At 52.7% G+C, this 14613-nt stretch overlaps 1 protein-coding gene and 1 long non-coding RNA gene across 3 annotated transcripts in view; one reads left to right on the top strand and one right to left on the bottom strand.

Annotated features, from left to right (window-relative positions):
• The window catches only part of NR1I2 (nuclear receptor subfamily 1 group I member 2), a 28660-nt gene extending 15576 nt beyond the window's left edge, over window positions 1–13084 (top strand). The window contains exons 2-9 of one of the 2 annotated variants that reach the window (XM_090277037.1): window positions 2558–2776; window positions 5737–5870; window positions 7399–7586; window positions 8471–8745; window positions 10637–10779; window positions 10964–11080; window positions 11414–11519; window positions 12858–13084. In XM_090277037.1, the coding sequence (XP_090133163.1) occupies window positions 2646–2776; window positions 5737–5870; window positions 7399–7586; window positions 8471–8745; window positions 10637–10779; window positions 10964–11080; window positions 11414–11519; window positions 12858–13002 (1239 nt within the window). In that variant the 5' untranslated portion in view covers window positions 2558–2645 and the 3' untranslated portion in view covers window positions 13003–13084. Of the gene's footprint in view, window positions 1–2557; window positions 2777–5736; window positions 5871–7398; window positions 7587–8470; window positions 8746–10636; window positions 10780–10963; window positions 11081–11413; window positions 11520–12683 lie in introns of those variants that run through there. The other variant, XM_090277028.1, reaches the window with a different exon arrangement.
• LOC150021604 (uncharacterized) lies at window positions 3131–5697 on the bottom strand. Its single transcript, XR_016511154.1, has 4 exons — window positions 5179–5697; window positions 4727–4889; window positions 3896–4058; window positions 3131–3277 (listed from the first exon to the last, which is right to left on the bottom strand). It is a non-coding gene; the product is annotated as an uncharacterized LOC150021604 (long non-coding RNA).
• Window positions 13085–14613: the final 1529 nt, after the last annotated feature.

Below are 14613 nucleotides of genomic sequence, written 5' to 3' on the forward strand. Positions count from 1 at the left end.
CATTTTAATATTCACAATTTTGACCTTCTTTTTCTTAAGTAAGTCCTTTTGACATTTCATATAATAATGGCTTGGTGATGATGGACTCCTTTAGCTTTACCTTGTCTGGGAAGCACTTCATCTGCCCTTCCATTCTAAATGATAGCTTTGCTGGATAGAGTTATCTTGGTTGTAGGTCCTTGCTTTTCATCACATTGAATACTTCTTGCCAGTCCCTCCTTGCCTGCAAAGTTTCTTCTGAGAAATCAGCTGATGGTCTTATAGGCACCCCTTTGTTGGTAACTCTCTGCTTTTCTCCTGCTGCTTTTAATGTTCTCTCTTTATCTTTCACCTTTGGCATTTTAATTACGATGTGTCTTGGTGTGGTCCTCCTTGGGTCTAGCTTGTTTGGGATTCTCTGCGTTTCCTGGACTTGTATGTCTATTTCCTTCATTAAATTAGGGAAGTTTTCTTTCATTATTTTTTAAAATAGATTTCTAATTTCTTACTCTTTCTCTTCTCCTTCTGGCACCCCTATGATGCAAATGTTGGACCTCTTGAAGTTGTTCCAGAGGCTGCTTATACTACCCTTATTTTTTTGGATTCTTCTTTCTTCTTCTTGTTCTGATTTGTTGTTTTCTACTTCCTTATGTTCCAAATCATTGATTCGAATCTCAGCTTCATCCACCCTACTGTTGTTTCCCTGTAAATTGTTCTTTATATCAGTTAGTGTATACTTTGTTTCTGATTAGATCTTTTTTATGCTGTTGAGGTCCTCACTAAGTTCCTATGTTTTGCCCAGGGCACCCTGCTTGAGCTAAAAAGCTATCTGAGATGGCTGCTACTTGTGCTGGGCTTGGAGATACCCAGGCAAACCTAAACTGAGAATCTAGGCTGGCTGCTGCTAGTACTGTGCTTGGGGCTCACTGAGGCCAGCTGTTGGTTGTTTGAGATGATTTAGGAAGTTGTGCAACATGAGCCAAGACCAGCCATTCATTCATATGGAAAAGCAGCTTGGGCGGGCCCATAATTTGGGTGAGGCAGAGTCTCCAGGGATCTCCAAGGTGGGTCAAATAGTGTTGGCCAGGCTGATGGAGTCTCAGATCTGGCACCACCTTGCAGGCTCTGTGGCCCTGTGGGGGAAGGGCCCAGAAAAGGGATAGGGGCCTCTGTTTGCCTTGATGCCAGGCACCTCAGCCTCTTCCTGTATGCCACTGGTGCCCTGCAAGCTGCCACCTCAGTGCTGGAGCTCAGAGGGAGCAAGTCTGAGTAGGTGAGTTCATGTGTGTGTTCTTTAAGATGAACTGCTTGGGGCTCCTGAAGTTTCTACTACTGACTCAATCCCCACTGGTTTTTGCAACCAGAAGTTGTGGGGACTTATTTTCCTATCACTGGAACCATGGGTTGGGGGATGTAGTATGGGGCTGGGACCTCTTGCTCTGGAGATATCTCTCCCAAATTTTTATTCACCAGACCTGGGTGTGGAACCAGCCCATTCCACATCTGCGCCCCTCCTACCAGTCTGGATGGATGTGGCTTCTTTAATTCCATAGTTGTCAGACTTCCATTAAACTCAATTTCTGATGGTTCCAAGTGATGGTTGTTCTATATTTTAGTTGTAATTTGGATGTGGTTGTGCGAAGAGGCAAGCCATGTCTGCCTATGCCACCACCTTGACCAGAAATCCAGATTAATTTCTAATTCATCCTTACAGGTGAAACTGTCACCTTTCATCTGCCAAGCTATCAGAAATAGGAATTTGTGTATTAAAATTTTACTAAAAGTTTTATGTTGGTCTTAGAAAAAGCAGCGTCATCTGTGGTATGGTAGCCCTCAGCAATCAGTGCCTAGAGAGACTTTTGGGAAGAGCAGTGACTAGACAGTTCCCAGTTTCTGCTCATCACTCTGCGTGTCCATCCCATGTGGAAGCCAAGTCACTCCCTCAGGGGGAAAGTTGCCTGGGTGGACCCCTTGAGTGCAGCTTTATTAATGCACATAAGTTCTTCAATTACCCACCTATGCCCCAGCCTCACTGGGACCTGGGTCATTTTTCTCCTGCATTGTGAGCTTGGCTCCTCTGTCTTTCTACCCATCTGGTCAGTTACTCAATTGAAAACCCTCTTTCTACCCAGCCATTCCAGCTCCCCCTGGGAGCCTGGGCCACAACACCCCTGAGAGGCTGCCCCCCACCCAACACAAGGTCTTCCCAGTCCCAGAAACCATCATGAACAAATGGCCTGTCCCATGGGTTGCCCCTTGTTCAGGCTTTGACCTGCTTATGTTCTCCTAATCTCAGTCTACTCAAGAATTACTTCCACAGTCCAACCCGGCTAACCTTTTCTTTTTCCTTCTTGTTTCTTCCTCTGAGCCTTCTCTCTCCCACGTTCTTGTTCATGGGTTTTACTCCAGGGTCCTATTTGCATCTGCCTTTATAGCAACTCCAACACCACCCGCAGTTTCTTCCATCATAGGTCACCCCAAGTTTCTTCATCATGGGTGCACAGAACCACATGTGAGTGACGCACAGTGAGGACTGCCTGTCCAGCCCTTTCATTGCTCGCTATTATTTTACTTCTAGTCCCAGGGGGCCGCAAGCAAACCTGGAGGTGAGACCTGAGGAAGGCTGGAGCCAGGATGACCTTGTGCTCTGCAGAGAAGCAGGCTCCATGCCTGGGAAGTCCACCATCAATGCAGAGGAGGGAGATGGGGGACCCCACATCTGCCGTGTATGTGGGGACAAGGCCACTGGCTATCACTTCAATGTCATGACATGTGAAGGATGCAAAGGTTTCTTCAGGTAGAGTGACCCAAACCCTTCACCCACCCACCCCCACCCCCGACACACTGGGTCACATCTAACTGGGGTTCTGCCATTAGCCCACTGGGCACCAGGTCCTCAGCTTGACTTGTCTCCCAGGTTCAGAATGTGGACAGCTGGCCCATTCAAAGGCTCATAATTAGTCTCAGGAGAACTGCTTACACCTCAGAGAAATCCGCATCTTCTGTTTTCCTACCCAAGGAAGGTCTCCTTCTATTGATACCCATTTGTTTCTCTGTATGTTCTGAACAAAACAGAAATTCAGTCTATAAAAGAGGAAAGAATTTGCAAATCCAAAATGCAAGTGTTCAAATCAGTCTTAGAGTGTGGTTTTTAAGTAAGAGTGGCATAAAATACATGAAGAATATGACCAGACAAGCTGACCTAGAAACAGGCAAACAGGAAAGTCCAAAAATGAAAGCCTAAGAAGTCCCAGCTCACAGCAAGATAGGTCCAGACAGGAGGGCTCATGTTATCCACCTGAAGAAAGAGAACAGCAAAGTTCAGTGTAGGCTCAGACCAAGGGGAACACCAGTCAACCAGGAAAGGGGGGCAGTAGAGGAAGGAGTGTGTGGGGAAGGGCTCATGGGGGGCTGGGTGTGCTGAGACAGTCCCACCTCTGGGGTCACACTTGGGACCCTCACACATTGTCCAGCCTGACAGGGCCCTCGGAAGAGTTTTTTCTGGAGGCTGGACAAGGGAATGGAAACAAACCCTAGAGCCAGGGCCCACCCTACAGTCCCAGAGATGGGCTGTTGTCAGCATTTCATAGGCAGGGGGGCCAAGCCCACAGGAGGACTTCCAGGCCCGTATCAGCCCAGCGAGGCACTGTAGCAGTTCAGTGCTCCCCGCCCCACACCCCCCCGCAGCCTGAGTGAAGAAACCCCCGCTTTGGGCTGCTTGAGCCATTCTCAAGTCCCCATGGGGCTGGGCGAGCCTGGGGCAGGTTCTAAGACGCCCCTGTTCCAGTGGGTAATGAACATGCCCGTTGTGTGGATTGTGACAGAGGGCAGACCAGCGACAGTGTCAGGCTGCATTCAGTTACATGTGACAGAACACTCCATTCAAAGGGGTTTACCAATAAAGAGAACATGTTACCTCTCATAACTAGAAGTCTAAAGGCTGAATTCAGGGTTGGTGTGATCATCAGCTCAGCTCTTTCCTTTTTTTTTTCTGCCACCCAACATGAGGGCTCTGACCTCAGCCTGCTCGCCTCGGGGCAGTACGGTGCCTGGCCTGCAGGCAGCAACCAGTGTTCAGCCTGGGAACAGAAAGGCCCATCTCTTCCTCTCTCTTAGAGCAAGGAAGCCCTTCCCAGAAGACCCCCCCCCCCAACAACCTCCATTCCACAATGGCTAGAACAGCTGCCAGGCTCCTCCTGAACTGGTCATTCACAGAGTGCATCCCTGAGCTAAGTGTATGCCAACAGGGCCGTGCGGAGGAGGGCGAACACCTGAGCCGGATCTGATCCTGCCTGCAGCATCTGGGTGTGGGGTCCTCTGCTCTCCCCATCAGTCCAGTTTGTTCTGGGTCCCCCAGAGAGAGGTAGCACCCACCCTGTAGGGGTATGAGCTTGCATTCTGGTATCAGACAGACAGAGATTCAAATTTCAGCTAGTCAGTTACCTAAGGGACAGGCAGTAATTTATCTTTGACCCAGTTTCTGCATCTGTGCCAGGCAGATGAGACAGTGTATTTTGTAGAGTTGTGAGAACTAAATTTGCAAAGCTCTGCAAAATGTCTAGCCCAACATCTGATTCATGGCATGCTGTTAATAAACCTGAGCACCTTACCCCCTCTACCCTGCGGGGTATTCTGCTGAAGGATCAGGGCTCTCTTAACCCGGCCAGCAGGGGAAGCAAAGGAGAGGGGGTATTGCCTGTGAAGCACCTGTTCCCTGTGCTGGTCACTGGCCCAACCTGTGAGTCACCTGATTCTGAGTGTGGCTCAGCCTCCTGGTCAGCCCCCAGGGCTCAGTCTGCAGCTACTCCTGTCTGTCCCCATGTTCCTCAGCAGTTTTTCCTCATTTTCCACACTGCTGGGCCAGAAACCAGAGGCTAGGGCCAGGGAAGCATTTGTTTCTTTCTCTTCAGCTGTGACGGGCGGGAGAATAAATTTAGGACCCAATGACTAGGTCTTCTGTGGGAAGCTCAGGATGCCTGGGCTGTGGGGAGAGGGTGGTGGTGCCGGGGTCCCTAAAGGGCATTGACCCCCATCGCCCCCCCACCTGGCACAGCCGTGCAGGGACGTGTGGCTGCATTAACCACACACTTCACTATTACACGGCTGTGAGTTTCTTTGCTCCATGAGGCCAATCAGGAGAAGGCAAATTTCCAATGGGGAAGCCATTGCCCAGTGAGGTAGAAAGCCCCCCATAGTTACCTCTCCTCCAGCTGCCCTGGGCCCCTGAATCTGGAGTGGAGGCTTCTTCTGTTTCTTAGGCTTCTGGGGTCAGGTTTCTTCTGGCTGCCTCTTCCAAGAAGGAGAAATCCAGGAAGAGGCCACCTCCACAGAAACATTGCCAAGGTCCTCCTCCGGGGTACCCAGTAACAAGGACAGAGGGAAGCAGACAGGGGTGTGGGAGGGACTGGGGCCTGGGGCCTGCAGCAGAAGCATCCCAGACAATGGCTCAAGGCTGTGCGGGGGGCTTGTTGAAAGCACAAGCTTGGTGTGAACATAGCAGGAAAGAGTTCCGCCTGCTCCCGTCCTCCAGCGACCTCTGCGCCTGGAGGAAAGCCCAGCCCAGATGGAAGACCGAAGAGCCCCCTCCTCTGCGTGTGCTATCAATGAGACCCAACTGGGAGGCAAAGGCCAGAGGCCGGCCGCAGAGGGTGTGGCTAGTGTCCCTGGTATTGGGATGGGACAGGGAGGGTGTGGCCAGAGCTCCCTGGCCTGTTCTCCGTGGCCCACCTGCCTGTTTTGCTCTCTGTTCTCTCACAGGAGGGCCATGAAACGCAATGCCCATCTGAGGTGCCCCTTCCGGAAGGGCACCTGCGAGATCACCCAGAAAACCCGAAGGCAATGCCAGGCCTGCCGCTTGCGCAAGTGCCTGGAGAGTGGCATGAAGAAGGAGAGTGAGCAGTGGGATGTGCCCTGGGCGGGTGTGGGGCCGGGTGCACAGCCACCCTGAGCCTGGGGCCCTGTAGGAACGGGCCTGGGGGATGTGTATGCACACGTGGGCAGACGTGCCCCATGAATGTGTGTGCACATGTGCACAGGTGCCTGTGGCAGCTGAGGCCTGGGTGCAACAGGCAGGCATGTGGAGCAGAGCTTGCGGCCCGCCCACCACGGTCCACCCCGGGGATGGGGACATGACAGATGGAGGGCAACTGTGTCCTCTGCTTGGGTGTGGGGGAAGACTCGGACCAGACTCATGCCCCTCTCTCCCTTGAGGTGCCCTTGTGATTCTTTTTGTCCCTTTTATAATTGTCCTTTAGCTGAATTGAGGGAAGTAAATTTGGGAGAGGGCAGCTAGAGACACATGGAGTGATATGACCACTGACCTTCCAGTATCAGGCACCCATCGGCTGCCCCAGACGTGGCAACCTAGCATGGGAACTGTTTGCAGACAGGTGACACACGATGCTTTCGCCCCACTTGTCGAGCTTTGGAATAATTGTACTCCCAGGTCACTGAGGTTAAAGTTCATGGGGAAAAGACTGGAAGCTTCCAGTGTGTATTTGTCTCCATCAATCACAGATCGGGCAGCCTCTTTCAGGGACGACGTTCCCTGGGCATGTGAGCAGACCAGCAGGGAGTGAGGCCTTCATTCACTCTCCCTGTCGTGCCCCCCAGGAATGCCCACAGCTTTTCTTTGCACACACAGAAATCCGTGGGAGGCCCTAAAGCTGCAGGCTTCTTAGGAAGTAGTTGGGTTGATATTTCTTGCTAAGCAGTAGCCCAAACTTTCCAAGAACTTGGAGACCCAGAGAACTTGGGGGACTCTGAGGAGTCTTGTTAGTATCTAATGCACTAGACAGGAATACATGGTATCAGGTGCCATTTACTGAACATTTATCAAATTCCAAAGTGTGTGCGTGAGTATATAGGGGTTGGCAAAAGTAGGTTTACAGGTGTGAGTGCACAAATCACAGAGAATATTCTTGTATTATTTATTAATTGCAGTATTCACAGAACTGTAAATCTACTTTTGCTCACCACTGTATATATATTCATATAGATGTATACATGTGTATATGCATATACACGTGTGTGTATGTGTATATATCCTCTATAATATAGCCAGGAGCTATATATACCAAGCATTTTCTGTGCAATGCCTCGTTGTAAGAGCAGTAGGAGGTGAGCACTGTCACTCCAGATTACAAAGAAGAAAACTGCAGGCACCTTTTGGTTCTGAAGCCCAAGCTCTTCCCACCGTTTCACAAGGTTGTCACGAACCCCACAGCGGTGGGCAGCACGGGCCACACCGCACGGCCCCGCCCTCACCTGGGGGCTTCTCCACAGCAGCCCACAGTCCTGTCAGTCCCGCGCGGGGCGGGTTTCTTGTCGACAGTGCTTCCTCTGCCGCTGCCTGTGGGGTTGAGGAGGGTGGCCTCGCTCCTCGTGGATACCTGAGGCTGCTCCTGGCCCTCCCTGCAGTGATCATGTCTGACGCAGCCGTGGAACAGAGGCGGGCCTTGATCAGGAGGAAGAGGGGAGAACGGATTGGGACGCAGCTCCCGGGAGCCAAGGGTCTGACTGAAGAGCAACGGACAATGATCAGGGAGCTGATGGATGCGCAGACGAAAACCTTCGACACCACCTTCTCCCATTTCAAGAATTTCCGGGTATGAGGTTTTAGAGTGGGCTGAGCAGCTGTGCCTGCTCCTCAACACCCCAATCTCATCCCCAGGGATTGGCCCTGGACACCAGCTGCAGTGGCCCCTGGGAACTTGTTAGAACTTAGAAGCAATGCAGATTACCCTAGGATTCCAAATCAGGAGCTCTGAGAGTGAGCCCAGCAGTCGGTATTTGACAAGACCCCCCCCCCCCCCCCAAGTAATTCTGGTGCATGTTCAGGTTTGAGAATCTTTGCTTTCTCCTTCCCAAACAGGTGGGATTTGGGTCTGAGCCATAATAGTGCTGGAAGCTGAGTTGTCCCAGAGTTGCTGGCATTTGGGACTTTAGGAAAACAGCGTCAGGGCCTGTTGGGGGTATGATGGTTTGTCAACTGGTTTTACTGATTCAAGAGATGTTAATGATCTCAGCACTGTTGGCCACCTGTGATCCCTGTGCCCTTCTTGCCCCTCCCCCTCCCCTGCACACACAGTATTTTGGGTGACCTGCCCAGTCAGCAGCCCCAGAGATCTGTTCTTTCCCCAGACTCTTCCCTGAGTCTCCCAAGTGCAAGGTCACGGATGTTTGGGACATACCCCTGGGTATAGGTCCCCTCACCTTCCCCTGAGGCAGGGAGCAAACTCATGTTTGATCAGGCAGCGATGTGAGGGGCCATTACTTCACAGATCCAGAAAGTGCACCACCTGATAGAAAACCAGAGAGAAGCAGCAAGTGCTGTGTGTGTGTGTGTGTGTGTGTGTGTGTGTGTATGTCTGCAGGTGTGCATCCTCTCATGCCTTTTGCTGTGGGTGCCCATGGGGAACTGTGTAGGAACTTGTTTGGGAGAATCCATGCTGTGTATTCTCTCCTTTTTACACCTCCCACTCTGCTCCAGCTGCCGGAGGTGCTCAGTAGTGGCCACGAGATCCCGGAATCTCTGCAGACTCCATCGGGGGAAGAAGCTACCAAGTGGAGCCAGATCAGAGAAGACCTGTGCTCACTGAAGGTCTCTCTGAAGCTACGGGGGGAAGACGGTAGCATCTGGAACTACAAACCCCCTGCGGAAGGCAGTGGGAAAGAAATCTTTTCCCTGCTGCCTCACATGGCTGACATGTCAACCTACATGTTCAAAGGCATCATCAACTTTGCCAAAGTCATCTCCCACTTCAGGTAGGACACGGGGGCTGGTGGATGGGTATGGGAAAGAACACGAAACAGCCAGCAGGTTTAAAGGCTCGGGGGGTAGATTCCTCTGAAGTTTGGTGCCCCAAGGTCCCCCTTTATCTCTGCCCCCGCCCCGGGCACCTGGCCCTGTGGGGGATGGAGTCCTTGCTGCGTGTCTCTTTAGCTGTGGGACTGTGGGTCTGCCATTTAGTCTCACTTCGTCTCAGCCTCCTCAGCTATCAGAAGGGAGCTAATGAGGTGTACTTGCTGGGCTATAGTATGAAATGAGAAAACATCTGCAGAGCATCAGCTCATATCTGATGGACATTTAGATAGTAATCCCCTCCCCTATTTCTCCCCAAAAGGGCAGGACTCATAAGTTGACAGTTCCAGTTCAAAGAGTTGGAAGGAAAGGGAACGGAAGAAAGTCCAGAGGGAGAAGGAGAGAGATGGGCATGGAGGCTGGGTCCTGGCAGTCTGCCACCGAGAGATGGTCGGGCGGGCCATGGGCAGGAAGGGCAGCCTCGAGAACCAAGGGCTTGGCCTCCCCAGAGCTAGGAGTGGAGGCAACAATCATGGGGCCGTGGGTTAGTGGGATACCTGGGACCCTCCTGGTGTGGCGGCAAACACTGCCCCGTAATACATAACCTGTCGGGGCGGGAGACAGCTCTGAGCACACCTGCCCTGGGGTTGGCCACCTGGCCTGGTCAGTGGAGCTGCATTAACACACACGAAGGGCTCTGATTACATCAGCAGGCAGAGGGCAGTTATACTCCAGGAGCCCATAGCATCCTCTGTGGCCCTGGGGGTGACACATAGGACTTACCCAAGGAGGTGAAAGGTGGCCACAGGCTGGAGTAGAATTCAAATTATGGCAGATTAGGTCAAAGGGGCAGGGAGAAGGGCCTACTTACACTTGCGGACCTGTGTGACTGCAGGTCCCCCGCCGACACCTGATGGCCACAGGATGGGAGGCTACCTGCTGCTTCTTGTGGCCACAGTTTTGAGCACCACCTCCCAGGAGACAGGCATTGCTCTCCCTCTCCCTCTTCAGATAGAAAATGGAGGTTCAGCGAGGCTGAGGAACTTGCACAGGGTCACAGTTAATCAGAGACCAGATTTGGAAGCACAGATACAGAGTTCAGAGCCACTACCTGCCAGGTCAGGGGCCAGGTGCTGGGGAGACAAGAAGAAGATCAATTTCACAGCATTTGTAGCTCTGTATAACGGACCTGCAAGTATGAGGTGTGAGGGAAACAGGGGACTGAACTCCTGAGGAGAGCGAAGCCAGGTGGAGGGACATCAGAGGCAGCCACTGTGGCTACCAGGGCTCAAGGCATCTGGGCTGCCTGGAGAGAAACAGTGGAAATATGAAATTCAGAACAGACCGCAGGAAGCAAACATCCTCGCAGCACAGAACTCATGGGAAAGGAATGGCAGCCGCAGGACTCTGGAAAGACATCTCGGAGGCACGAAGATAGCTTGGCCTGAAGGACTAGTAGGATTTAAGTGAAGATAAAGGGGCAATCATTTCAAATGGGGAAACTGAGGCAGAAAGTATGAAGCCAGGGAGTAGGAGCCAAGGCATCAGCTGTGGGTCAGGGGCTGTGCAGGAGTTGGAGGGGATGGGGCCCAACCGTAAGGGACGCCGAGCTCCATTGGCAGGGAGTCCCTGAAGGCAGCAAGAGACTAGAGGGAGGTGGCAGGAAGGGCTAATCTGCTTGGCTGGGCTGTGAGAGGAGATTGGAGGCAACCAAAAGTAACTGCAATAATCCTCGGGGGTATGTGCCCATCCTCCCTCCTCCCTCCCTCTCCCCCAGTGTCTGGATTATGGGAGTGGGTGCTGGCCCGCGGCAGCTTCCCAGAAGCTGGCATCCCCTCCCATCCTTGCTGCCAGGGAGCTGCCCATCGAGGACCAGATCTCGCTGCTGAAGGGGGCCGCCTTTGAGCTGTGCCAGCTGAGATTCAACACGGTGTTCGACGCCGAGACCGGGACCTGGGAGTGTGGCCGGCTGTCCTACTGCTTGGAAGGCCCTGCAGGTGCCTGGGAGCCACCCGCTGCGCTGGCGGAGGGAGGGGCACACCCGGGAGGGAGGAGGGGCCACCCCAGGACATGCGAGTCCTGGGCCTGCGGGGCCGTGGGAAGAACGACCTCGGAGAGGGAAGTCTGGGGCTTGGGTCCAATTCCTGACGGGTTTGCCCCTGACCCTGCGCTCACCCACAGGCGGCTTCCAGCAGCTTCTGCTGGAGCCCGTGCTCAAGTTCCACTACAGGCTGAAGAGGCTGCAGCTGCACGAGGAGGAGTACGTGCTCATGCAGGCCGTCTCCCTCTTCTCTCCCGGTGAGGCTCCCGCCCGGCCTCCCTGCCGCCAGCCTTGCTCGCAGCCGCGCAGCTTTCGCTGTGGGGGGCCAGTAGCCCTCCCCCACCCTCCCCAGGGAAGGGCCCAACCAATAGCTTTGCCTCTCTCACTGCACAGCCGGGACGGAGGCTCCAGCTGGTGTTTCCTGGGGCGGGCGGGCCATGCGCAGCCCTCCTGGCGCTCCACCCACTCTCCTGCCCGGTGTCTTGGCTCTGGGAGGTGGTTGCCAGGCAGTTTGCCTTCTCTGGGCCGGGCCGAGCTTGTCTTTGCCCCACGGCCTCGCTGGTGCCACACTGCCTTTCCTTTTCTACCAGACCGCCCAGGCGTGGTGCAGCGCAGCGTGGTGGACCAGCTGCAGGAGCGATTCGCCATCGCCCTGAAGGCCTACATCGAGTACAGTCGTCCCCAGCCCGGCCACCGGTGAGCAGCAAGCAGGGGGTGTGTGAGGGGGTTCCCCTAGCAGCCCTGCCCTTGGGGCCCCCGTCTGTTTTGGGTCCCTCTGGGAGAGCAGACTGGAGGCACTCCTGGGCAGGCTTTGGGGCCCCATTCTGTGACACACCGAGGCCTCAGTCAGCCTGAGCTCCAGCCCAGCAGTGGAGAGACCTGAAAAGGGCGCGAGGCCACACCCAGCTGACAGGGTACTGCTCCCTGAGGCTCGGCTTGTGTCTGCCCGGGGCCTTCCCTTCTGTCATCAAGCAGTAGAACAGCCAGGCAGTCTCCTGGGGCTCCTCCAGGGTCTTCCAGCAATTGTCTGCAATGCCACGACAATAATAAAGATAATGTTAACAATAATGATAATAGTAAATCTACAATAGCTATCATTTATTGAGAGTGCCAGCCCTGGTGCCAAGCAGTTTACACGTATTATCACTGTTAAGTCTCGAAAACAGTCCCACCAAGCAGGTGCTACCACCATCTGCAGGGGACTGGGGCTCAGGGTGGCAGTCCCCCGTTCTACAGCCAGACAGGTAGGGTCTGAAGGTGAACCCAGGAGGACCAAGTCCATGGCCAACACTCTTGAGCACTGCATAACCACCTCCCACAAGAAAGACAAGCAAATAGGGTGGGAAACTCCTTAGTTTGTTCTCTTACAACCCAAAGGAGGAAGGCTGCTAAGGGCCTGGCTGGGCAGGGGCTTCCGCCCCTCCACTGGGTGTGTGCAGTCTGCAGGTTTGAGCCCTGAGGCCTGCACTGTACATGCGAGTCCTTATTTGGCCTGTTTCAGCTTTCTTTTGAGCTCAGAGTCTTGGGATGCTACAGTGGCTGTGTCTTCATTAGCTTAGTCCTTCCCTGTAGAGAGTTGGAGGTGTCATGGGGAAACTGAGGCACATGTGTCCCACTCTATCCTGGGCTAGATCCAGAAGGGACAGTGGTTTGCAGCCCCTGATTCCACAACACTGCCCTCAGCCAAGGCTGTGACTCCCCATGAAAACTGACCTATGCACTTAGGGCCTGCAATGACCGGGGTGTTCCCACGGAAATCTCTGTGCACAAGGCCTCAAGCCCGGAGGATGAGGTACAAGTTGGGGGTGGCGTTCAGATCCACACCTCAAGTCGCCCAGGCTGTTCTGTCCTCATCCACAGGCTGAAAGAGAAGCTTAAAGAATTCAACTGAGACATTCTCCGTTGAATTTTGGCAGACCAGAAATGTTCGGAGAGTAAAACCCCCAAACTGATGCAACTTCAGAGTGGTCCCAGGGTTGGTGGGTAGGGGCAAGGCTGGGCTGCATCCCAGCCTTTGCTCTGGCTGACCCACAGGTTCCTGTTCCTGAAGATCATGGCTATGCTCACCGAGCTTCGCAGCATCAATGCCCAGCACACCCAGCGGCTGCTGCGCATCCACGACATACACCCCTTCGCCACCCCCCTCATGCAGGAATTGTTCAGCATCTCGGACAGCTGAGCGGCTGCCCCACGGGCGCACCTCTGTGGAACAGCCAGAGCCAGAGCCCTCAGGGCCGCCACCCCTGGCGCTAGAAAGATGGACACTGCCAAGATCCCACCATGCCCTACAGGTCCTGCCTTCTCAGGGAACTCACCACAGCTCTGACGACGCTGGCTAGCACTCCTCAGGAAGGGGACATGCACCCCCTGCCCCCGGCTCAGTCTGTGGAGAGCAAAGCCATTGATCCTCATTTGGAGACTGCATTGGCCTAGAGGTTAGGCCTAATAAAAGCCAAGGCCCCCCCACCCCCCCGAAAAGGCCCTGTGGTCCGGGGATTTAGTGCGGTTGTAGGAGAGCAGAAAGCATGACTGGGGTTGGGCCATCTGAGGGTCTCTGCCCACACTCAGTTCATTATCTTGTTGGGCATTTCTAGTACCCATCTGCTACCTTCTGCTCACTCTCAACCCACAGCCCCCTGTCCTAAGTCGCTTGGTGAGCTCCAGGCCTGTGTTGATCAGTAGGTGCATTAGCTCTGTGGAAATATTCTAGAGAGAAGCTGGAGAGCCTGCAACAGATGTCAGAAGCTTGCCATGACCGCTGTGGGTGTCCATTCTTCCCTCCTTCTGTGGCTGTGCACCCATTCAAACACATTATTAAGTACCAACAATATGCAACCTGCTGTATGATATACACACTGAACCGGACATGGATCCTGACCTCGAAGTTTCTAGTCTAGTAAAGAAAACAAAGCAGAAACACAAATAACCTTGATGAAAAGGAGAAGTGACAAGTGATATAAAAAATTTCTCTGTGTGGATGCTAAGCTATGCTGGGGTACTGGGTGCACCTGGGGACCCAAGTAAGGGACCCTGGAACATGTGGGCACATGTGTGTGATGTGGTGTAGGTCTACTCCACATCTGAACTGGGGCCTGGGTTTGCTCCTGACGCTGGAACACTGGGGTGTTGTGACAGGCTATGCTGACAGGCAGTTAATAAATGTGTAGATGTGTGTGCAGTGCACCATTTGTTCCTGTTTACAAACCTGTTATCAACGCTCAAGAGTATGAACATGTCTGCTTTGTTTATAGCCATTTTGAGTAAAAACGTTTTTGCTTTTTTGCCAATTACACTTCAACCAATTTTACACAGGCATTCTACCCCTAAGGCTTAGCTAGCAAATATAATCCTGAGTTTAATGTCAAACCAGGGCCTGACAACTTAAATAATTAGCTTTTGGCTAGAGATTTAAAACTTCTTTTTCTGCCTTCTTTTCTGGGTAAAGAAGACATGTGGGAATGGGAAAATCGAAATGTCATGCATATAATATATAAATTTCTATTTCCATTTTTTCCCACTTGTTACACTATTGCCCTTTACATATCTGAAGACTGTTGGTGCAAGAACCTAAAAATGCATTAACTTGGTTTTCTCATAAAATGATTGTCCCACATAAAAATGTAACATATTTATGCCATAATTAAAAATGTAGTAACTGAACTAATTGTTAAGTCTAATATGTTGATGCAAATGAAGCTACAAGTTAACTGAATTTTAAGGAACAGATACTTGCTTAGCTTTTATCATTTTACAGGAAGCTGGCCAAACTTTGAAAATGTAAGAAATTGAC

Source organism: Furipterus horrens, unplaced genomic scaffold, assembly GCF_987537825.1.
Source record: "Furipterus horrens unplaced genomic scaffold, mFurHor1.1.pri manual_scaffold_1, whole genome shotgun sequence".
In the NCBI taxonomy this organism is placed as follows: domain Eukaryota; kingdom Metazoa; phylum Chordata; class Mammalia; order Chiroptera; family Furipteridae; genus Furipterus; species Furipterus horrens.